The sequence below is a fragment of the Centropristis striata genome, chromosome 14 (genome assembly GCF_030273125.1).
Source record: "Centropristis striata isolate RG_2023a ecotype Rhode Island chromosome 14, C.striata_1.0, whole genome shotgun sequence".
In the NCBI taxonomy this organism is placed as follows: Eukaryota; Metazoa; Chordata; class Actinopteri; order Perciformes; family Serranidae; genus Centropristis; species Centropristis striata.
This window is the reverse complement of record NC_081530.1, coordinates 13943402-13966820: the sequence shown is the minus strand read 5'-3', so window position 1 is coordinate 13966820 and position 23419 is coordinate 13943402. Positions and strand designations below refer to the sequence as shown.

At 42.5% G+C, this 23419-nt stretch overlaps 2 protein-coding genes across 5 annotated transcripts in view; one reads left to right on the top strand and one right to left on the bottom strand.

Moving 5' to 3' along the window:
* Positions 1 to 17242, bottom strand: part of ppp1r11 (protein phosphatase 1, regulatory (inhibitor) subunit 11) — a 64277-nt gene extending 47035 nt beyond the window's left edge. Inside the window, exons 1-3 of one of the 2 annotated variants that reach the window (XM_059350312.1) lie at positions 16963 to 17242; positions 16723 to 16836; positions 15020 to 15128 (exon numbers count right to left, since the gene is read on the bottom strand). In XM_059350312.1, coding sequence (XP_059206295.1) covers positions 15020 to 15128; positions 16723 to 16800 — 187 coding nt within the window. In that variant the 5' untranslated portion in view covers positions 16801 to 16836; positions 16963 to 17242. Of the gene's footprint in view, positions 1 to 15019; positions 15129 to 16722 lie in introns of both variants that reach the window. The other variant, XM_059350311.1, reaches the window with a different exon arrangement.
* Positions 17243 to 17354: 112 nt separating this feature from the next.
* Positions 17355 to 23419, top strand: part of vars2 (valyl-tRNA synthetase 2, mitochondrial) — a 59250-nt gene continuing 53185 nt past the window's right edge. Inside the window, exons 1-6 of one of the 3 annotated variants that reach the window (XM_059350310.1) lie at positions 17355 to 17532; positions 17620 to 17836; positions 21701 to 21782; positions 21867 to 21967; positions 22539 to 22717; positions 22812 to 22878. In XM_059350310.1, coding sequence (XP_059206293.1) covers positions 17648 to 17836; positions 21701 to 21782; positions 21867 to 21967; positions 22539 to 22717; positions 22812 to 22878 — 618 coding nt within the window. In that variant the 5' untranslated portion in view covers positions 17355 to 17532; positions 17620 to 17647. The remainder of the gene's footprint in view (positions 17533 to 17619; positions 17837 to 21700; positions 21783 to 21866; positions 21968 to 22538; positions 22718 to 22811; positions 22879 to 23419) is intronic. The other 2 variants (XM_059350308.1, XM_059350309.1) reach the window with 2 other exon arrangements.

Here is a 23419-nt window from a genome sequence, read left to right as displayed (position 1 = left end):
TGCGTTACAGGGGCCAGTCTATACCACCCCTATGAATTTCATTGCCTTAAGACTTATGGTCTGGGCACAGTGGCACTCATTAAATTAAACTGCCGCCAGAGCGCCACCTAGGGGCCGATCAATAATATCTTCAAGGGTTATCCTCAGGAGGGCATTGACAATAAGTATACCAAGTTTGGTGTTAATCCGACCAACCACTGTGCTCGGGGTAGGTGTAAAACATAATACTTGCTGTAGCCAGCAGGGGGCGCTATGACTGTGTGTAAGTATTGACATGTGGGTGTGTCCCGGGATGGACCCTAATCACGTGTGTGAAATTTGGGACGGATTGGACAATGTATGGTCAAGTTATACAGTCTGGTGTTAGATGGCGAGACGCCATGATTTGCCGCCATGCCACGCCCACATAGTGTGACCATCGGTTAAGATTTATACAACTTTTGATCCCAAAGGCCTTGTGATGGTACTGAGCAAATTTGAAGTAAATCGGTTGAAATCTGTAGGAGGAGTTCGTTAAAGTATACGACATGGAAATGGCCAAAAACAATGAATGCTGCGATTTTCAAACCAAGATGGCGGACTTCCGGTTTGGTTTGAGGTATGGGTCCAAGAGGCTTTTTGGTGCGTCTACACAAGCACGTGTGTACCAAATTTCGTGTCTGTACGTGAAACCTGCTGCTGGGGCTAGGCATAAAAGTTGTTACTTCCTGTTGCCAGCGGGGGGCGCAATGACAGTGTATCAATATTGACATGTGGGTGTGTTCAGAGGTGGACCCTCATCACGTGTGAGAAATTAGGGACAGATTGGACAATGTATAGTCAAGTTATACAGTCTCGTGTTTTCATATTTTGCCGCCATGCCACGCCCATATAGTGTGACGGTCAGTCAAGATTTTGAGTATGTTTCATCCCAAAGGCCTCATGATGACACTGACCAAGTTAGAAGTGGATAGGGTTTAATGGGTAGGAGTAATGCCTTCACGGTAGAAAAGTTTGTAGGGGGCGCTGGTGAGCCATTGTGCCACGCCCATTCCCGCAACCACTAGAATACGTAAATTTCACAAGAGATTTATGTATATTCCAAATATCAGGAGTTTTTGAATATGATAAAGGCCCCAAAAAGGCGATTCATTTGGGAGATGAATAATAATAATAATCCCTTCAATTACAATAGGGTCCTTGCACCGTTAGTGCTCGGTCCCTAACTAGGACTGCAAGCAGTACTGAACGGGCCCTCGCAGAGTGGAGCCGTCGGGGTAGGGCACGTCGGGGGAGTCCCTATGCGTCCCAAATGGCGTGTCTCCTACCACTGTGCTCGGGGTATGTGTAAAACATAATACTTGCTGTAGCCAGCTGGGGGCGCTATGACTGTGTGTCAATATTGACATGTGGGTGTGTCCAGGGCTGGCCCCTCATCATGTGTGAGAAATTTGGGACAGATTGGACAATGTATGCTCAAGTTATACAGTCTTGTGTTTCATGGCGAGACGCCATATTTTGCCGCCATGCCACGCCCACATAGTGTGACCGTCGGTAAAGATTTATACAACTTTTGATCCCAAAGGCTTTGTGATGGTGCTGACCAAGTTTGAAGAGAATTGGATAAAATCTGTAGGAGGAGTTCGTTAAAGTATGTGACCTGGAAATGGCCAAAAACGATGACAAGTGCGATATTCAAACCAAGATGGCGGACTTCCTGTAGGGTTTTAGGTATGGGTCCAAGAGGCTTTTTGGTGCGTCTCCACATGAAACACGTGTGTACCAAATTTCGTGTTTCTACGTGAAACCTACTGCTGGGGCTAGGCGTAAAAGATGTTACTTCCTGTTGCCAGCAGGGGGCGCTATGACTGTGTGTCAATATTGACACGTGGGTGTGTTCCAGGCTGGACCCTAATCACGTGTGTGAAATTTGGGACAGATTGGACAATGTATGGTCAAGTTATACAGTCTCGTGTGTTATGGCGAGACGCCATATTTTGCCGCCATGCCACGCCCACATAGTGTGACCATCGGTAAAGCTTTATACAACTTTTGATCCCAAAGGCCTTGTGAGGCTACTGTCCAAGTTTGAAGAGAATTGGATGAAATCTGTAGGAGGAGTTCGTTAAAGTATGCGACGTGGAAATGGCCCAAAACAGCAGGAAACGCCATTTTCGATCCAAGATGGCCGACTTCCTGTACGTTTTAGGGTATGGCTTCTTGAGACTTTTTGGTGCGTCTGGTCATGATATATGTATGCACCAAATTGCATGTCTCTACGACATTCCTGTGCGAGGGGCTGAATTTTCTTGACTTTCAAGGGGGCGCTGTTGAGTCATTTTGCCACGCCCATTCCCGCGACCACTAGAATATGTAAATTTCAGCGGAGATTTATGTATATTCCAAAAATGGTGAGTTTTTGAATATGATAAAGCCCCCAAAAAGGCGATTCCAATTCCAGGATAATAATAATAAGAATAGACGGACCAATTACAATAGGGTCCTCGCACCGTTAGTGCTCGGTCCCTAATAATAATAATAATAATAAAAAACGGACCAATTACAATAGGGTCCTTGCACCGTTAGTGCTCGGTCCCTAATAATAATAAGAATAGACGGACCAATTACAATAGGGTCCTCGCACCGTTAGTGCTCGGTCCCTAACTAGGACTGCGCGCAGTACTGAACGGGCCCTCGCAGAGTGGAGCCGTCGGGGGAGGCGCCGTCAGGGGAGGGCACATCGGACGCGGCGCTGTTGGCTCAGTCCCTATGCGTCCCAAATTGCATGTCTCCTACTAATGTGCACGTGGTAGGTGTAAAACATGTTAGTTCCTGTAGCCAGCAGGGGGCGCTATGACTGTGTGTCAATATAGACACGTGGGTGTGTTCTGGGCTGGACCCTAATCACGTTCCAGTCTGGTGTTAGATGGCGAGACACCATATTTTGCCGCCATGCCACGCCCACATAGTGTGACGGTCGGTTAAGATTTATACAACTTTTGATCCCAAAGGCCTTGTGATTGTACTGACCAAGTTTGAAGTAAATCGGGTGAAATCTGTAGGAGGAGTTCGTTAAAGTATGCGACCTGGAAATGGCCAAAAACGATGACAAGTACGATATTCAAACCAAGATGGCGGACTTCCTGTTGGGTGTGAGGTATGGGTCCAAGAGGCTTTTTGGTGCGTCTCCACATGATTCATGTGTGTACCAAATTTCGTGTCTCTACGTGAAATCTAGTGCAAGGGCTAAGTATAAAACAAGTTACTTGCTGTAGCCAGCAGGGGGCGCTATGACTGTGTGTCAATATTGACACGTCGGTTTGTTCAGGGCTGGACCCTCATCACCTGTGAGAAAATTGGGACAGATGGGACAATGTACGGGCAAGTTATACTGTCTGGTGTGTTATGGCGAGACGCCATATTTTGCCGCCATGCCACGCCCACATTGTGTGACAGGCGGTAAAGATTTATACAACTTTTGATCCCAAAGCCCTTGTGATGGTACTGACCAAGTTTGGAGTAAATTGGATGAAATCTGTTGGAGGAGTTCGTTAAAGTATGCAACGTGGTCATTTTATGAAAGGGGGCGTGGATTAAGCATAAGGGGCGGGGCTTTCTGAAATATTGTTATGTAGAAGTGTTAAGGGCTGGACTCTGATGAAGCATGAGAAGTTTGGACCAGATGGGACAAAGAATGGAGAAGTTATAACAATCTCGTGTTTTATGGCGAGACGCCATATTTTGCCGCCATGCCACGCCCACATAGTGTGACCGTCGGTAAAGCTTTATACAACTTTTGATCCCAAAGGCCTTGTGAGGCTACTGTCCAAGTTTGAAGAGAATTGGATGAAATCTGTAGGAGGAGTTCGTTAAAGTATGCGACGTGGAAATGGCCCAAAACAGCAGGAAACGCCATTTTCGATCCAAGATGGCCGACTTCCTGTACGTTTTAGGGTATGGCTTCTTGAGACTTTTTGGTGCGTCTGGTCATGATATATGTATGCACCAAATTGCATGTCTCTACGACATTCCTGTGCGAGGGGCTGAATTTTCTTGACTTTCAAGGGGGCGCTGTTGAGTCATTTTGCCACGCCCATTCCCGCGACCACTAGAATATGTAAATTTCAGCGGAGATTTATGTATATTCCAAAAATGGTGAGTTTTTGAATATGATAAAGCCCCCAAAAAGGCGATTCCAATTCCAGGATAATAATAATAAGAATAGACGGACCAATTACAATAGGGTCCTCGCACCGTTAGTGCTCGGTCCCTAATAATAATAAACGGACCAATTTCAATAGGGTCCTCGCACTGTTAGTGCTCGGTCCCTAATAAACGGACCAATTTCAATAGGGTCCTCGCACCGTTAGTGCTCGGTCCCTAACTAGGACTGCGCGCAGTACTGAACGGGCCCTCGCAGAGTGGAGCCGTCGGGGGAGGTGCCGTCGGGGGAGGGCACGTCGGACGCGGCGCTGTTGGCTCAGTCCCTATGTGTACCAAATTTCATGTCTCCTACCACTGTGCTCGGGGTTGGTGCATAACATGTGACTTCCTATAGCCAGCAGGGGGCGCTATGACTGTGTGTCAATATTGACACGTGGGTTTGTTCAGGGCTGGACCCTAATCACGTGTGTGAAATTTGGGACAGATTGGACAATGTATGGTCAAGTTATACAGTCTCGTGTGTTATGGCGAGACGCCATATTTTGCCGCCATGCCACGCCCACACAGTGTGGCCATCGGTAAAGATTTATACAACTTTTGATCCCAAAGGCCTTGTGATGGTACTGACCAAGTCTGAAGTCAATTGGATAAAATCTGTAGGAGGAGTTCGTTAAAGTATGCGACCTGGAAATGGCCAAAAATGATGACAAGTGCGATAGGCAATCCAAGATGGCGGATTTCCTGTTGGGTTTGAGGTATGTGTCCAAGAGGCTTTTTGGTGCGTCTCCACATGAAGCACGTGTGTACCAAATTTCGTGTCTCTACGTGAAACCTACTGCTGGGGCTAGGCATAAAAGTTGTTACTTCCTGTTGCCAGCGGGGGGCGCTATGACTGTGTGTCAATATTGAAATGTGGGTGTGTTCCGGGCTGGACCCTAATCACTTGTGTGAAATTTGGGACAGATTGGACAATGTATGGTCAAGTTATACAGTCTCGTGGGTTATGGCGAAACGCCATATTTTGCCGCCATGCCACGCCCACATAGTGTGACAGGCGGTGAAGATTTATACAACTTTTGATCCCAAAGGCCTTGTGATGGTACTGACCAAGTTTGAAGTCCCTGGTGTGAAATCTGTTGGAGGAGTTATGTAAAGTATGCAAGGTGGTTATTTTATTAAAGGGGGCGTGGATAAAGCATAAGGGGCGGGGCTTTATGAAATATTGTTATGTAGAAGTGTTAAGGGCTGGACTCTGATGAAGCATGAGAAGTTTGGACCAGATCAGACAAAGTATGTGGAAGTTATAACGATCTCGTGTTTTATGGCGAGACGCCATATTTTGGCGCCATGCCATGCCCACATAGTGTGAGCAGTGGTAAAGCTTTATACAACTTTTGATCCCAAAGGCCTTATGAGGGTACTGACCAAGTTTGAAGAGAATTCGATGAAATCTGTAGGAGGAGTTCGTTAAAGTACGTGGCATGGAAATGGGCAAAAACAGGCAAAAACAGCAGGAAACGCCATTTTTGATCCAAGATGGCCGACTTCCTGTACGTTTTAGGGTATGGGTTCTTGAGACTTTTTGGTGCGTCTTGTCATGATACATGTATGTACCAAATTTCGTGTCTCTACGACATTCCTGTGCGAGGGGCTGAATTTTCTTGACTTTCAAGGGGGCGCTGTTGAGTCATTTTGCCACGCCCATTCCCGGGACCACGAGAATACGTAAATTTCAGCGGAGATTTATGTATATTCCAAAATTGGTGAGTTTTTGAATATGATAAAGCCCCCAAAAAGGCGATTTACTATTAGGAAGAAAAAGTATAATAATAAACGGACCAATTTCAAAAGGGTCCTTGCACCGTTAGTGCTCGGTCCCTAATAACTAGGACTGCGCGCAGTACTGAACGGGCCCTCGCAGAGTGGAGCCGTCGGGGGAGGCGCCATCAGGGGAGGGCACATCAGACGCGGCGCTGTTGGCTCAGTCCCTATGCGTACCGAATTGCGTGTCTCCTACCACTGTGCTTGTGGTAGGTGTAAGACATGTTACTTCCTGTAGCCAGCAGGGGGCGCTATGACTGTGTGTCACGATTGACACGTGGGTGTGTCCTGGGCTGGACCCTAATCACGTGTGTGAAATTTGGGAGAGATTGGACAATTTATGGGCAAGTTATACAGTCTTGTGTGTGATGGCGAGACGCCATATTTTGCCGCCATGCCACGCCCACATAGTGTGACCGTCGGTAAAGATTTATACAACTTTTGATCCCAAAGGCTTTGTGATGGTGCTGACCAAGTTTGAAGAGAATTGGATGAAATCTGTAGGAGGAGTTCGTTAAAGTATGTTACCTGGAAATGGCCAAAATCGATGACAAGTGCAATATTCAAACCAAGATGGCGGACTTCCTGTTGGGTTTGAGGTATGGGTCCAAGAGGCTTTTTGGTGCGTCTCCACATGAAACACGTGTGTACCAAATTTCGTGTCTCTACGTGAAACCTACTGCTGGGGCTAGGCGTAAAAGATGTTACTTGCTGTTGCCAGCAGGGGGCGCTATGACTGTGTGTCAATATTGACACGTGGGTGTGTTCCGGGCTGGACCCTAATCACGTGTGTGAAATTTGGGACAGATTGGACAATGTATGGTCAAGTTACCCAGTCTCGTGTGTTATGGCGAGATGCCATATTTTGCCGCCATGCCACGCCCACATAGTGTGACAAGTGATAAAGATTTATACAACTTTTGATCCCAAAGGCCTTGTGATGGTACTGACCACGTTTGAAGTCCATGGGGTGAAATCTGTCCGAGGAGTTATGTAAAGTATGCAACGTGGTCATTTTATGAAAGGGGGCGTGGATAAAGCATAAGGGGCGGGGCTTTATGAAATATTCTGATTTAGAAGTGTTAAGGGCTGGACTCTGATGAAGCATGAGAAGTTTGGACCAGATTGGACAAAGAATGGAAAAGTTATAACAATCTCGTGTTTTATGGCGAGACGCCATATTTTGCCGCCATGCCACGCCCACATAGTATGACCGTCGGGTAAGATTTATACAACTTTTGATCCCAAAGGCCTTGTGATGGTACTGAGCAAGTTTGAAGTAGATCGGGTAAAATCTGTAGGAGGAGTTCGTTAAAGTATGCGGCATGGAAATGGGCAAAAACAGCAGGAGACGCCATTTTCGATCCAAGATGGCCGACTTCCTGTACATTTTAGGGTATGGGTTCTTGAGACTTTTTGGTGCGTCTTGCCATGATACATGTATGTACCAAATTTCATGCCGATACGACATTCCTGTGCGAGGGGCTGAATTTTCTTGACTTTCAAGGGGGCGCTGTTGAGTCATTTTGCCACGCCCATTCCCGCGAATACCAGAATACGTAAATTTCTCGTGAGATTTATGTATATTCCAAATTTGGCGAGTTTTTGAATATGATAAAGCCCCCAAAAAGGCAATTCATTTGGGAGAAGGAGAAAAATAACTAGGACTGCGCGCAGTACTGAACGGGCCCTCGCAAAGTGGAGCCGTCGGGGTAGGCGCCGTCAGGGGAGGGCACGTCGGACGCGGCGCTGTTGGCTCAATCCCTATGCGTACCAAATTGCGTTTCTGCTACCACTGTGCTTGTGGCAGGTGTAAAACATGTTACTTCCTGTAGCCAGCAGGGGGCGCTATGACTGTGTGTCACGATTGACACGTGGGTGCGTCCCGGGATGGACCCTAATCACGTGTGTGAAATTTTGGACAGATTGGACAATGTATGGTCAAGTTATCCAGTCTCTTGTTTCATTGCGAGACGCCATAGTTTGCCGCCATGCCCCGCCCACATAGTGTGACCGTCAGTTAAGCTTTATACAACTTTTGATCCCAAAGGCCTTGTGATGGTACTGACCAAGTTTGAAGTAAATCGGGTGAAATCTGTAGGAGGAGTTCGTTAAAGTATGCGACCTGGAAATGGCCAAAAACGTTGACAAGTGCGATATTCAAACCAAGATGGCGGACTTCCTGTTGGGTTTGAGGTATGGGTCCAAGAGGCTTTTTGGTGCGTCTCCACATGATTCATGTGTGCACCAAATTTCGTGTCTCTATGTGAAACCTACTGCAAGGGCTAAGTATAAAACAAGTTACTTGCTGTTGCCAGCAGGGGGCGCTATGACTGTGTGTCAATATTGCCACGTGGGTGTGTTCAGGGCTGGCCCCGCATCACGTGTGTTAAATTTGGGACAGATTGGACAATGTATGGTCAAGTTATACAATCTCGTGTGTTATGGCGAGACGCCATATTTTGCCGCCATGCCACGCCCACATAGTGTGACAGGCGGTAAAGATTAATACAACTTTTGATCCCAAAGGCCTTGTGATGGTACTGACCAAGTTTGAAGTCAATGGGATGAAATCTGTTGGAGGAGTTATGTAAAGTATGCAACGTGGTCATGTAATGAAAGGGGGCGTGGATAAAGCATAAGGGGCGGGGCTTTCTGAAATATTGTTATCTAGAAGTGTTAAGGGCTGGACTTTGATGAAGCATGAGATGTTTGGACCAGATTGGAGAAAGTATGGGAAAGTTATAATGATCTCGTGTTTTATGGCGAGACGCCATATTTTGCCGCCATGCCACGCCCACATAGTGTGACCGTCGATAAAGCTTTCAATAACTTTTGATCCCAAAGGCCTTGTGATGGTACTGACCAAGTTTGAAGTCAATTGGATAAAATCTGTAGGAGGAGTTCATTAAAGTATGCGACCTGGAAATGGCGAAAAACGATGACAAGTGCAATATTCAATCCAAGATGGCCGACTTCCTGTACGTTTTCGGGTATGGGTTCTTGAGGCTTTTTGGTACGTCTTCCCATGATACACATATGTACCAACTTTCGTGTGTCTACGTGAAAAAAACCTATATTGTGAGGATGTTTTGAAAATTTTGAGGGGGCGCTAGTGAGTCATTTTGCAAGGTCCATTCTCGCGAATACCAGAATACGTAAATTTCAAATCTGATTTATGTATATTCCAAATTTGGTGAGTTTTTGAATATGATAAAGGCCTCAAATAAGCGATTTACTCCCCCTAAAAATAATAATAATAACTAGGACTGCGCGCAGTACTGAACGGGCCCTCGCAGAGTGGAGCCGTCGGGGGAGGCGCCGTCGGGGGAGGCGCTATGGGCTCATACCCTATGCGTACTAAATGGCGTGTCTCCTACCACTGTGCATGTGGTAGGTGTAAAACATGTTACTTGCTGTTGCCAGCAGGGGGCGCTATGACTGTGTGTCAATATTGACACGTGGGTGTGTTCCGGGCTGGACCCTAATCACATGTGTGAAATTTGGGACAGATTGGACAATGTATGGTCAAGTTATACAGTCTCGTGTGTTATGGCGAGACGCCATATTTTGGTGCCATGCCACGCCCACATAGTGTGATCGTCGGTAAAGATTGATACAACTTTTGATCCCAAAGGCATTGTGATGGTACTGACCAAGTTTGAAGTCAATTGGATAAAATCTGTAGGAGGAGTTCGTTAAAGTATGCGACCTGGAAATGGCCAAAAATGATGACAAGTGCGATATTCAAACCAAGATGGCGGACTTCCTGTTGGGTTTGAGGTATGGGTCCAAGAGGCTTTTTGGTGCGTCTCCACATGATTCATGTGTGTACCAAATTTCGTGTCTCTACATGAAACCTATTGTGAGGGCTAAGTATAAAACATGTGACTTCCTGTAGCCAGCAGGGGGCGCTATGACTGTGTGTTAATATTGACACATGGGTGTGTTCTGGGCTGGATCCTAATCACGTGTGTGAAATTTGGGACAGATTGGACAATGTATGGTCAAGTTATACAGTCTCGTGTTTTATGGCGAGACGCCATATTTTGGCGCCATGACCCGCCCACATAGTGTGACCGTCGGTAAAGATTTATACAAGTCTCGATCACAAAGGCCTTGTGATGGTAGTGACCAAGTTTAAAGTCAATCGGGTGAAATCTGTAGGAGGAGTTCGTCAAAGTATGCAACATGGTCATTTTGTAAAAGGGGGCGTGGATAAAGCATAAGGGGCGGGGCTTCATGAAATATTGTTATTTAGAAGTGTTAAGGGCTGGACTCTGATGAAGCATGAGAAGTTTGGACCAGATAGGACAAAGAATGGAGAAGTTATAACAATCTCGTGTTTCATGGCGAGACGCCATATTTTGGCGCCATGCCACACCCACATAGTGTGACCGTCGGTAAAGCTTTATACAACTTTTGATCCCAAAGTCGTTGTGATGGTACTGACCAAGTCTGAAGTCCATCGGGTTAAATCTGTAGAAGGAGTTCGTTAAAGTATGCGGCTTGGAAATGGCGAAAATTCCATATTCCATCCAAGATGGCCGACTTCCTGTACATTTTAGGGTATGGCTTCTTGAGACTTTTTGGTGCGTCTTGTCATGATACACGTATGTACCAAATTTCGTGTGTCTACGACAAACCTGTGTGAGGTAGTGAAATTTAGGGGGCGCTAGTGAGTCATTTTGCCCCGCCCATTCCCGCGAATACTAGAAAACGTAAATTTCACGTGAGATCAAGTTGTATTCCAAAAATGGTGAGTTTTTGAATATGATAAGGCCCCCAAAAAGGCGATTCATTTGGGAGATGAATAATAATAATTCCTTCAATTACAATAGGGTCCTCGCACCGTTAGTGCTCGGTCCCTAATAATAAACGGACCAATTTCAATAGGGTCCTCGCACCGTTAGTGCTCGGTCCCTAATAATAGACGGACCAATTACAATAGGGTCCTCGCACCGTTAGTGCTCGGTCCCTAATAATAAACCTGTTGGGTTTTAGGTATGGGTCCAAGAGGCTTTTTGGTGCGTCTCCACATGACTCATGTGTGTACCAAATTTCGTGTCTCTACGTGAAACCTAGTGGAAGGGCTAAGTATAAAACTAGTTACTTGCTGTTGCCAGCAGGGGGCGCTATGACTGTGTGTCAATATTGACACGTGGGTGTGTTCCGGGCTGGACCCTAATCACGTGTGTGAAATTTGGGACAGATTAGACAATGTATGGTCAAGTTATACAGTCTCGTGTGTTATGGCGAGACGCCATATTTTGCCGCCATGCCACGCCCACATAGTGTGACAGGCGGTAAAGATTTATACAACTTTTGATCCCAAAGGCCTTGTGATGGTACTGACCAAGTTTGAAGTCCATGGGGTGAAATCTGTCGGAGGAGTTATGTAAAGTATGCAATGTGGTCATTTTATGAAAGGGGGCGTGGATAAAGCATAAAGGGCGGGGCTTTATAAATATTGTTATTGGGAAGTGTTAAGGGCTGGACTCTGATGAAGCATGAGAAGTTTGGACCAGATGGTACAAAGAATTGAGAAGTTATAACAATCTCGTGTTTTGTGGCGAGACGCCATATTTTGCCGCCATGCCACGCCCACATAGTGTGACCGTCGGTAAAGATTTATACAACTTTTGATCCCAAAGGCCTTGTGATGCTACTGACCAAGTTTGAAGTAAATCGGGTGAAATCTGTAGGAGGAGTTCGTTAAAGTATGCAACCTGGAAATGGCCAAAAACGATGACAAGTGCGATATTCAAACCAATATGGCGGACTTCCTGTTGGGTTTGAGGTATGGGTCCAAGAGACTTTTTGGTGCGGCTTCCCATGTTACATGTATGTACCAAATTTCGTGTCTCTACGACATTCCTGTGCGAGGGGCTGAATTTTCTTGACTTTCAAGGGGGCGCTGTTGAGTCATTTTGCCACGCCCATTCCTGGGACCATTAGAATACGTAAATTTCAGCGAAGATTTATGTTCATTCCAAAAATGGTGAGTTTTTGAATATGATAAAGCCCCCAAAAAGGCGATTTACTTTTGGGAAAAAGAAGAATAATAGACAGACCAATTTCAATAGGGTCCTTGCACTGTTAGTGCTCGGTCCCTAATAATAGACGGACCAATTACAATAGGGTCCTCGCACCGTTAGTGCTCGGTCCCTAATAATTCCTTCAATTTCAATAGGGTCCTCGCACCGTTAGTGCTCGGTCCCTAATAATAGACGGACCAATTACAATAGGGTCCTCGCACCGTTAGTGCTCGGTCCCTAATAATTCCTTCAATTTCAATAGGGTCCTCGCACCGTTAGTGCTCGGTCCCTAATAAACGGACCAATTTCAATAGGGTCCTTGCACCGTTAGTGCTCGGTCCCTAATAATAATAATAATAAAATAGCTGACTTGGGGGGTCCGGAGGCATTTCCCCCTGGTGAATTTTTTTTCATAAAAGCCCAAATTTGGTGCCCCTAACACATTCCACATGCCACTATTCCATCATATACACTGATCTTAATCATTGCCTATTTTAATTAATTATTGTAAAGGAGAATAAAGGTTCTTGTATGTTTTATTGAAGGCATCTTATTTTGACAGTCTTCTTGTAATTTTTGTGGTGGATTCAATGCTCTTATTTTGAAAGCTGCATTTGTTTAGCGACAGGAAGTAACAGTAGCTTTTTGTGATTGAAACAACTTTGTCATTGTTAGCTAATGTTAGCTCGCGGCTAATGAACGACATAATGCAGCAGTGTGTATGGACCGTTTGGACCTCTGACGGCCCAGACAGGTTGATAGGATTTAGTTCGGCTTGCACGCATGCAGACCAGGCGGCAATCTCCGTGTCTGAGCATGGAGGCCAACCAGGAAGTGCCTTAAGCCTGCAATCCACCGAAAATTCCAGCAGGGGGTGCTAAGTTTGGCTGCAAAAAAAATCTGCCCATTCATTTCAGTGCAAAATTTGAAAACTTCTCACTTGATTTATTACCTCAGAAATTTTTTTCAGGACAACACTATGGTCTCAATCGCTAGTAAAAAATCATCTTCAAGACAATTTGATGTCAATAGTTCTAATAACGGCCCCATTTAGAAGAAAATAGAAGATAAAGAATCATATGATTTGGGGCGTGGCTAGCTTTGATTGACGGGTCACTGACAAGGAGAGCCGTAATCAGGAGAAAAGCAGAGCAATGCGTATCCACGGCAACGAGTCAATAAAATTATATATATAACGTTATATAGATAGAAAAGAGGACGTTTAACGATTTTGGTCTCATAACTTTGACCCTTTCACTGTATTTTCACTTAATGACAGTTTATTTGAACGTTTTGTTCAGTAAAAATGTCTTGTTCAGCGTTTGGTTGGACTAACAGACACTCCAAGGAGTCGCTGTTCAGTTTTCTGAGGTAAGTAACATACATTTTGTTTTTGTGTTTTGCTAGCCAAAACTAACATCCCAGTTAATGCTCCAGTTAATGCTAACATGAATTAGCAGTCACTTCTCTCAGTCAGTTTGAGGTGTAGAGGGGCTGTAGTCAGTGATCAGATCCCTCTCGCTCCTCCACAGTCCAGATATGGTCTGCTCCCCGTATCGGAAACAAGATGGAGACGCAAGATGGCGACGGGTGTAACGCTTAACTTGAGGCTTCCAACGGGCCACAAACCAATGGGTGACGTCACGGTCACTACGTCCATTATTTATATACAATCTATGATGCAGACGCACACAGAGAGAGCATGGGGACGTGACTGACGCATTATACTGCGTTCGATTGCACTCGGAACTCGGAAATATCCGACCTCCGAGTCGGAAAAGTGCAATAGAACGGCCCTTGAACTCGGGATTCTGACTCGGGAATTCGGGTAGGATGCAATCAGGCCAAGTAGGTCGGAAATACGTGGAAAACGTCAAAGCAAAACAGGTGGTAAACAGTCACTTTATCTTCAACATTTAGTCTGTTATGTGTCGTTTAATTTAGCATTTGTGTTACTAAAAGTGTAGGACTACTTTGTAATGGTATTTTCACTCCCACTCTGTTAATTAAAGAGTTTGTGTGAGCAGAGTAGGGACGAAAAAGAACAGTAAACGTGTAAAAAATATTATAGTTTTCCCCATATTTAAACTACATTAGTCTATAAGGTGTAATACTGCACTTCTTTTTATTATATCTAGGAAATTAATAAGATTTAATCATATTTTTGTCTCTTAAGTTTTTACAGAGCACAATTCCACCCTATATTTGGACCCAGAGAGGACACAACCATTTAACTGTCTGTTGTACCAGGCGGCTGATGTACTACCCAGAATAAGTTTTAAATGCTTGAAAGACATCCAAACAAACATCAATTTGCTGTAGTCGGCCATGTTTTCCAAGGTTGAGCTATGAAATGCATTTACCTCGGAAGTCGGAATTTTTAACTCTGATCTTTCCGAGTTCCGTGTGCAATCGAACGCAGCATTACAGACAGGTAGGTTCTTGTTTTGAAGCTCAGTGGGAGGGCAGCTCAATATATTCAGTGTGCGTGTGTGAATACGTACGCATGTCTTTGAGGAGGACAGAGTCAGTAGCTTGAAATGTGACGTTAGAGCAGTACATGAGACTCTGATGTTGCCAATATCATGATATGCATTTTTTACCCATAAAAAGAATATATACCGGTATAATCGTGAACGATATGATATGGCACACCCCTAATAGACAAAGTATTCCATCTATTCTGATATGTGGTTTGTAACAACAGTCACATTGTGAGAATTTGCTCCAAGATTTTGACAATGAATGTGGGTGTTGGCTTTCTTTCTCCAAAGCTCTAAAACTGCAGTTGGACATTGCTCAAAGTGAGATACAGGCCACTGGACTGACGCCTTCAAAAGTAAAATTTCACAGAATGTATTGAGGCCTTTAAATGTGAGCATGAGGATGTGTGACAACCTATGCACATTTAAACAGCACTGAAAACCACTCTAGCTATAAAATATAAAGAATCTAACCTTTGCTGAAAGTAACCACTGGATTCATTATATTTCACTGAGCCTTGATGATGAACTTACATTTTGAAGACCTTCTTCCTAGGTGCTCGTTGTCAACAGTATCACTGGACCACTCCACCTTCTTTTCAGTCTTCCTCTTCCTCAGCTTGATTGTCAGGCTTCGTCCCTCCTGTAACATGTGAAAGGTCTGCTGTGAGATACTGGGCATGTATTGTCCAACTGTGTCATCACACAGCAAAAGGGTAATTCTCATGAACATGGTACAGCAGAGACACTGGCCCTCATTTATCAAACGAGCGTACGTCAGAAAGTGAACTTAAAGTGGGCATAAGATCATTTCTACGCAAGCCTCGGCATTTATCAATATGGACGTGAGCGGAGGGTTCGATCAGATCTCAGTCTGCTCTCAGCTCGTGTACGCAAATTTGAGTCAGCGTGAAGTCCACGTCTGAGTCTGAGAATTGATCTTAGACTATTGTATGGATGCCTGGAGGTGATCAAACTCTGTGGTGCTTTGATTTTAATGGTGACAAAGCAAAACATGTTTAGACCACATCATTTATCATTAAACCATCATTTAAAATAAATACACTCTGCGATCATGAAATTCTTTAATCAGAATACTAGCTGAGGATATTAAATGTTGTTGTCTTCTGCCGTTTACTGTTATCCAGCTGGACACCGGAGCGTCAGCATTGTTTACCTCCTTCAACCAAAAGCTGTGAAAACTTCTAAGTCCATGCTCCAAATGTAAAATATTCAGTGATCTTGTTTGAGTTTATAACTATAAGTACTTTTATTTCATAATATCGGTTATATATTATGGCGTGACATTTAAATGAGGCTTGTTCCGAGCCGCCACATTTATCAACAGCTTCACGATCGTTTGATAAATCACAAGTTAACCCTGTCATAAGAGGAAATATACGTTCAGATCTGCGCTCGTTTCTACGCTCGTTTGATAAATGAGGGCCACTGTGAGCAAAATTCAACACTATAACACATTCTTAATTAGAAAAAACAACTAAAGGCTTTTTTCTTCTTTGCTTAAGGGAGCATATTTAAGTGTTTGCCAAAGAAGAAAAAAACCTTAGCGTAGCTAGCTAGCTGGTATCACCAAAATGTATTTTATTAAAAATGTACACATATTTTAATGCAAACAATTCTATCATTACTGTAACATTTAACCATTTTTTCTCATCAATTTTCCATTCAGAGTTTGTTCTTTATACATTGTTAAAAACCATTATGTTTGATAACATTCTGTTAAATTATACATTTTTAAACAAATGTATATGTATTTTATAAAGTTTATTAAACATGTATTGTATACAAGTGTGGGGAAACATGACATGTTTATCTGGACGCATTACATGAATTTGTGAATCAAAAATATGTTTAAAAATATAGAAAATATTACTTTAACACAAAACAATGAATTGTGCCTCATTATGGCTATACTGTTCATTCATATAAAAGTGAAATATATTTAGTTTAATAACGTATGTCCTTATATTCTTCACAGACATAACTTAGACTGGCTTCATGAGAATCACACATTTGTACAAATAATAAGGTTCCTGTAATGTCGACAGTACTTAGCTAACATCCTAACCTAGCTAGTAGTCATTGTAGGAGAGATGAACGTCATTTAGACATCAGGCCTGCTGAACTGAGTCTTCTGATAACATGAACTCTATCTCATTAGCGGTGGCAACAACCACCAGCTGACCGTCAGGACGTCTTGTGGACCGCCTGCTTACCTGTTGGGGCGGTGGCGGTGTGCTGGTCTCAACAGTCTCCGTTATGGTTTCACTTGATGTCCCGGGAACCTCCGCCATCCCTGGAGCTGCTCTGCTAACGCTACCGTTAGCTCGCTATAAAATAGAAAGAACCGGGTCGAACGTCACAGATACACTGTGTCTGTAATATAAGGTTACTATAGCAGTGGCAGACCTTGGTTCTTTAAATCACAAACTGTATTAGAACTGAATGATGTTCACCTGCAGACTGTGAGGCGTTATGGTGAGATGTGGCTAACACAAAGTCAAGCTGCAGATTGTGTCGCTCAGAGTGAAAACGGAAGTTTAGTGTTTTTCGTCTAAACAATTATCTGCTAATGGATGAATTATAATGTCGCACAGACAACCAAAGTTAACGCCAAAACAAGGTGTTACCTCACAATACTAAGTATACAATTAAACAGAATTTAGGACATCACTATTGGATTTTTCGTGAACACCATTTCCATATTCCGTTTTATTTTGATGCAGACGGGATGCTTGATTGTTTTTCAGCAGCAGAGTTGTGGGGAAGATATTGCAAGACGGACTTCGGGTGTTTCCTGTTGTCCGTGAAGTTTTAACAGTCCCTCATCAAACAGCATTCACATGCTGAGAATACAATATACATATTATAATTGTTGAGTAAAACCATTAGTCAACGAGATAATAACTTAATATAATTACTATATATTTGTAAAAAAAAATATATAATTAGCAACATTATAAAAATGCGCTTTCTCGGGCTTACAGTGGCGAAGTGAAAAGGTCGTGATCTGTATTGAAAGCACAGTAAGTGACTTTAAAATCGAAGATAAACGTATTGCTTATTACTTTCGCGTTCAGCTTATTTATTAACTAGCTTCTTTGAATCAACAGCTGTCTTCGGTTCTGTGTGTTATTGAGGATGTGGAGGGCAGGTGGTGTCCTGAGTTTGAGGGTGTCATGGAGAGGAGCGGACAGACTATGTTCCAGCAACCCACCAAAACCTTCATCCTCCTCTTCATCTCAGGCAAACTCCTCTCCACGACCCCAGGCAGAGAAACAGAGGCGTAGACGAGAGCGGGAGAAGGCCATACTGTCTCGTCTGCAGAGTGTAAGTAGCAAAGAAGCATCAGAAAGAGAAAGATGCTGTGAACAGCTCCATTACAAGCAAAAATACATATGTGATTCTCATGAAGCCAGTCTAAGTTATGTCTGTGAAGATTATCAGGACATACTTTATGAAACTAAATATATTTCACATTTATATGAATCAACAATATAGCCATAATGAGGCACAATTCATTTTTTGTGTTAAAATAATATTTTCTATATATTTAAACATACTTTTGATTCACAAATTCATTACTGTAATGCTCCAGATAAACATGTCATGGTTTTTCCCACACTTATATTCAATACATATTAATAAATAATAAACTTTATAAAAACAAACATACATTTGTTTAAAAATGTATAATTTAACAGAATATAATCAAACATATGTATAAAGAACAAAATCTGAATGAAAATTGATGAGAAAAATGGTTAAATGTTACGGTAATGATAGAATTGTTTGAATTAAAATATGTGTACATTTTAATAAAATACATCTTGGTGATAGCAGCTACCCTTGAGCATATTTAAGTGCTTGCCAAAGAAAAAAACAAAAGAAAACCTTTTGTTGTTTTTTTTATTTCTATTTAAAAATGTGTTACGGTAATGAATTTTGCTCACAGTGGCCCTCATTTATCAAACGAGCGTACGTCAGAAAGTGATCGTAAAGTGGGCGTAAGATAATTTCTACACAAGCCTTGGCATTTGTCAATATGGACGTGAGCGGAGGGTACGATCAGATCTCACGTCTGCTCTGAGCTTGTGCAGCGTGAAGTCCACACGTCTGAGTCGGAGAATTGATCTTAGACTATACTAGTATCGATGCCTCTGTGGTGTTTTGATTTTTAATGGTTCATTCATTCATTACCATTACGATACCATTCAGCCTGCGGCGGAAGATGTACAGGCTGTCTGAGGTCCTGATGTCGGTAGGGAGCTCGTTCCACCATTTGGGAGCCAAGACAGAGAAAAGTCTGGAGGAGGTTTTGAGGCGAGTTGACCCACGCAGGGTGGGAGTCGCCAGCTGTTTGGCTGATGCAGAGCAGAGAGGACGGGCAGGGGTGTAGAGTTTGACAACGTCCTGGATGTAAGTAGGACCTGAACCGTTAGCAGCAGAGTACTGAAGCCTTGAAGCGTATCCGCGCAGCCACCGGTAGCCAGTGGAGGGAGCGGAGGAGGGGTGTTGTGTGTGAAAATTTGGGAAGATTGAAGACCAATCGAGCAGCTGCATTCTGGATGAGTTGTAGAGGTCGGATGGCTCTGGCAGTCGGTAATGCTTTCCCGGCTTAAATGGGTTAATAATTATGAATATAACTATAATCAAATTACCATATTAAAATTTAGTAGTGGTTGTAGGAATCATGAATTCTTGTCACAGGAGAGGATGGCATATCGTTCGTAGTGTACAACATTAAATAGACAGCATTTGTAATCAAAAGGTATTTATTCTAAATAACAAGTAAAGCAAATAAAAGTACACATCTATAAAATATAGAGTTCTACAAAGAGTCAAAACTAGTGTAGGCTTACAAAAGAGAGGAAAGGTGCGTGTGTGTGTGTGTGTGTGTGTGTGTGTGTGTGTGGGGACATCACACACATACACATCACACAAAGGGTCATAAATTCAAACTGTGAAGCGAAAACTAGCCAAATGGCCATGTAAGCTGCTGCAAAACTGTGTCTTTGTTACAGCTAATTTAAAGTATATTATGTGTCAATCAGTGTGTGAGCAAATCAAGGGTTATAAAAGTTAGTTGCATATAAGACTGACTGTATGTATAAAGCAATATTAACATACAACTTTGAATGATGTAGCTACACGAATATCACAACAGGTCAAATAATTTGTACTCAAAGTCATTGCTCATTGCTTATCTAAGGCCAGTACATTACTCACAGTCCAGTTAAAAAAGGAGGGGAAATCCTTTTCGATGGAGGGATGGAATGATGTTTGATTTCAGGCTGAGTTTCAATAATTTGCTGTCTTGCAAATTAAGTTGCTGGCTTGTCCCTGTTGTCTGATTAAGCTTTCTCTAGCACTTGCAATGAACTTTGCATTCATTAATACAACTTTGATGCACAGGGAAGATCAGAGGTGCAGTTGTTTCAGGATTCCTTAGGGTCTCACCCTCAGATGCAGAGGATCTCTGCGGGGGGTAGAGAAAGAAGGCGGGGGCTGGTGAATCCAGGGTCCCCTCCTGGATGGAGGTGTTGCTGCTTCAACAAGCAGTGGAGAAAGAGAGACATATCAGGGGTCTCTGATCTGTTTTACATGCGGTGTCAAAGGTCCCTTGACCAATGAGTTGGCCTGTAGGTGTTGTAAATGCAAGGCACCCTGGGAAAGATGTTCCTTATCAGGGAACTCAAGATGGAGGTGAAATGCCATTTTGTGAGTTGGCTCAGAATGCTGTTGGCTCAGAATGCTGTTGCATTTTAGTCCACAAATGAACCCAAGATTCACCTGTAGTTCGATCACAACAGTAGTTAATATGACACTTGTTGATGTTTTTAAAAGGAGGCTCAAGACCCACCTGTTTGATCTAGCTTTTAACTGATTATTTTACTATGTATTTATTTATTCACCTATTTATCTATTTACTTATTTAGATGCTCATCACATTGTTTGTATTTTCTTTCCTGTTGTATTTTAGTTTTTATCAGAACCTTTTGTCTTTTAGTCTTTTAGTTCTTATCCTGTCCTGTTGTCTCTTAGTCTTTTAATTTTTTATCCTGTCCTGTTGTCTTTTAGGTTTTTAGTTTTTATCAGAACCTGTTGTCTTTTAGTCTTTTAGTTTTTATCCTGCCCTGCTGTCTCTTAGTCTTTTAGTTTTCATCCTCTCCTGTTGTCTTTTATTCTTTTAGTTTTTAACTCCGGCGTTTCCTCATGGGGGTCTCCTTACTGGGGTGTGTGTTGGGTCTGCCCGTGGGGATGTGGTCTTGGAGATTCCCTGGGCTCGGGGGACTAGGCGGCTCTGCACCATGTGTGGAGTCCGCCCTGGTCTACCCGGGTCGTGGTGGTCTCTGTGACGGCGTCTTCTATGGCTGTGGGCTCTGCCACCTCTCAGTGTGGATGCTCCCATAGGTTGCTTTTTCCTCATCTGGATCCTCGGTGTCTTGCCATGTCTCTACATCATCAATCAATATGTGCTGTGTGTGTTTGTGTGCGTGCGTGTCTATGTGTGTGTGTGTGTGTGCATGTTTGTGTATGTGTACATACAGATGTGTATGTGGGGATGAGAGGGGTGGGTTTTGTCATTTTTATTGTCTGTTTTGGTAACGCTTTATATTAAGGTCCTTGTAATAACCATTAATTAACAAGTAATAAGGCATTGTTCTCGCTTTAGATCCCTTTAGCTGCAAAAAGCGCATAGTTAACTTATAATAGATGAGCAATAAAGTATATTTTAATATCAATAAGCAAACAAAAGATTAATAAAGACATGGCAAAGACATAATGGGTGGGTTATGGGTGTTTGTAATGCTGTTATGAAGAATTATAAGATACTCATGAGGCTTTTATTAATGTTCTTATTATACATTCCTTATAGCCTGCTATTAGCTGTATTATAATGCCATTATTAACACTTATATAGGCTTATAAACACACAGTAATGTTAATAAGCATCTTGTAAGGACTTACAAGGGCCTTATTACTTGTTAATTAATGGTTATTACAAGGACCTTAATATAAAGCGTTACCTCTGTTTTTATTCTTATTTTTTCTAAAGCACTTTGTGTTGCATTTATATGTATGAAAAGCGGTATATAAATAAAGTTTGATTGATTGATTGATTGATTGATTGATTGATTGATTGATTGATTGACCGAACCCTACTGGAACTGGTAATATTTTTGTTTGCAGACTGCTGAAGCTAAAGCAGAGAAATGGAGTGAGAAGCAGAAGGTGGTTTACACTGCTCGGACACCTCCCGGGTCAAAGAAAGGTGGTTGATTCCTTTGGCGTTTTCCAGCACCAAATCGTCTAACTGTTGTTTTTGCAGACTTAAAAAGTTTTTTGTTGTTTGCAGACACCAGCTTGCCGTTCCCATCCTCGTACAGTCCAGAGTATGTGGAGTCCAGCTGGTATCAGTGGTGGGAGAAAGAGGGATTCTTTGGTCCAGAGCAACATGTGAGGATTTTAGAACAACTTCTTAAATAATGCTGTTGTAGAAAAAGTGAAGTAATGGCCAACAGGTATGAAATTATTCGAAAATAACTTTCACTTCACTTTAGTACTTGGCGTTATTAAATAAGACAAATCATGTGTTTAAGTAACATCATTTTGAATATCTTACTGAAATTGCAAGCTGCATTAACAATTACAATGCTGTTGATTATTTACACAGAGTAATTCTTTGCAAGTAAGCAATCTATTGCTTTTACCTGACCTTATATGTTTTATATCTCATGGAAAATATTTTATTGTTTATGTTTGATTTATTATGTAATATTATTTGCTTTTTCATATTTCTGTAATTTATTTTTATCATTGTCAGTTTATTGTATGTAATGTATCTGCTTTGTTAAAGCACTTTACAATGATGTAATGGAAAGTGCTCTATAAAGAAAGCACCTATTATTATAACTTCAAATAATTTAGAATATTTAAAAAAAAGTAATCTTTCCTTTTTCATCTTTGACTTTGACTTATATTTTTCATGTAAGATGGGATGACTAATTTGATGAACAATGTGCAACAGCACCGGCACACACGTTTTTTCTCATCTTCCAACTTGAAAATGCCACATTGTCATCAGGAGAGGTTAACTCACGCTGTGGACAGGACCTTCTCTCTGTGTATCCCTCCACCAAACGTGACTGGTTCTCTGCACCTGGGCCATGCTCTGACGGTAGCTGTGGAAGATGCTCTGGTTCGATGGTAATATCCTGTCTGCAGCATGTTGTGTGAAGTACTAGTTTTCAGAATGTTTGAGATGACTTATCTGCTGACACCTGGATTTGTTATCCGTCAGGAGAAGGATGCAGGGTTACAGAGTACTGTGGGTCCCTGGATGTGATCATGCAGGTATTGCAACACAGGTATGACACTTCTTCTTCATGACAGCTTGGCGTTAAATTATTGGCTCACATTTTCTCTGTTCACTCTTTTTCTCAATCTTAACTTGACCATACATAAATTGAAGGGATGTCTGTGGCTGTAAATGTACCTCTTGTTCCTACTGGTCTGTCAGATATCCCCTTATCAACTAGTTTCAGTCTTGGGGGACACAAGGACTGTGGATTTTTGTCCCCATCAGAGTCGCAGTAGACATTACTGAGTTGTTTTCATGTGCCGTGTGGTACTCATCATAACAATCAAGCTTGGATGGATGGATGGATGGATGGATGGATAACTGAACTGTAACAAATGGCTGAAAACAGAAGAAAACAGCCAAATTGTGACAGTAACATACTGTTTTCCATTAAAAAGGTATTATACTGTAGAAAACAATGCATTCTGGGCAATATTTGTAGGTAGCTTGCCGTTTCCCATAAAATATTATATGTGATATTTTCTAAGTCTCTTCTTGTATACATTTTTTAATGGCTGTATTTTACTTAACAAACTCATTCAGTATAT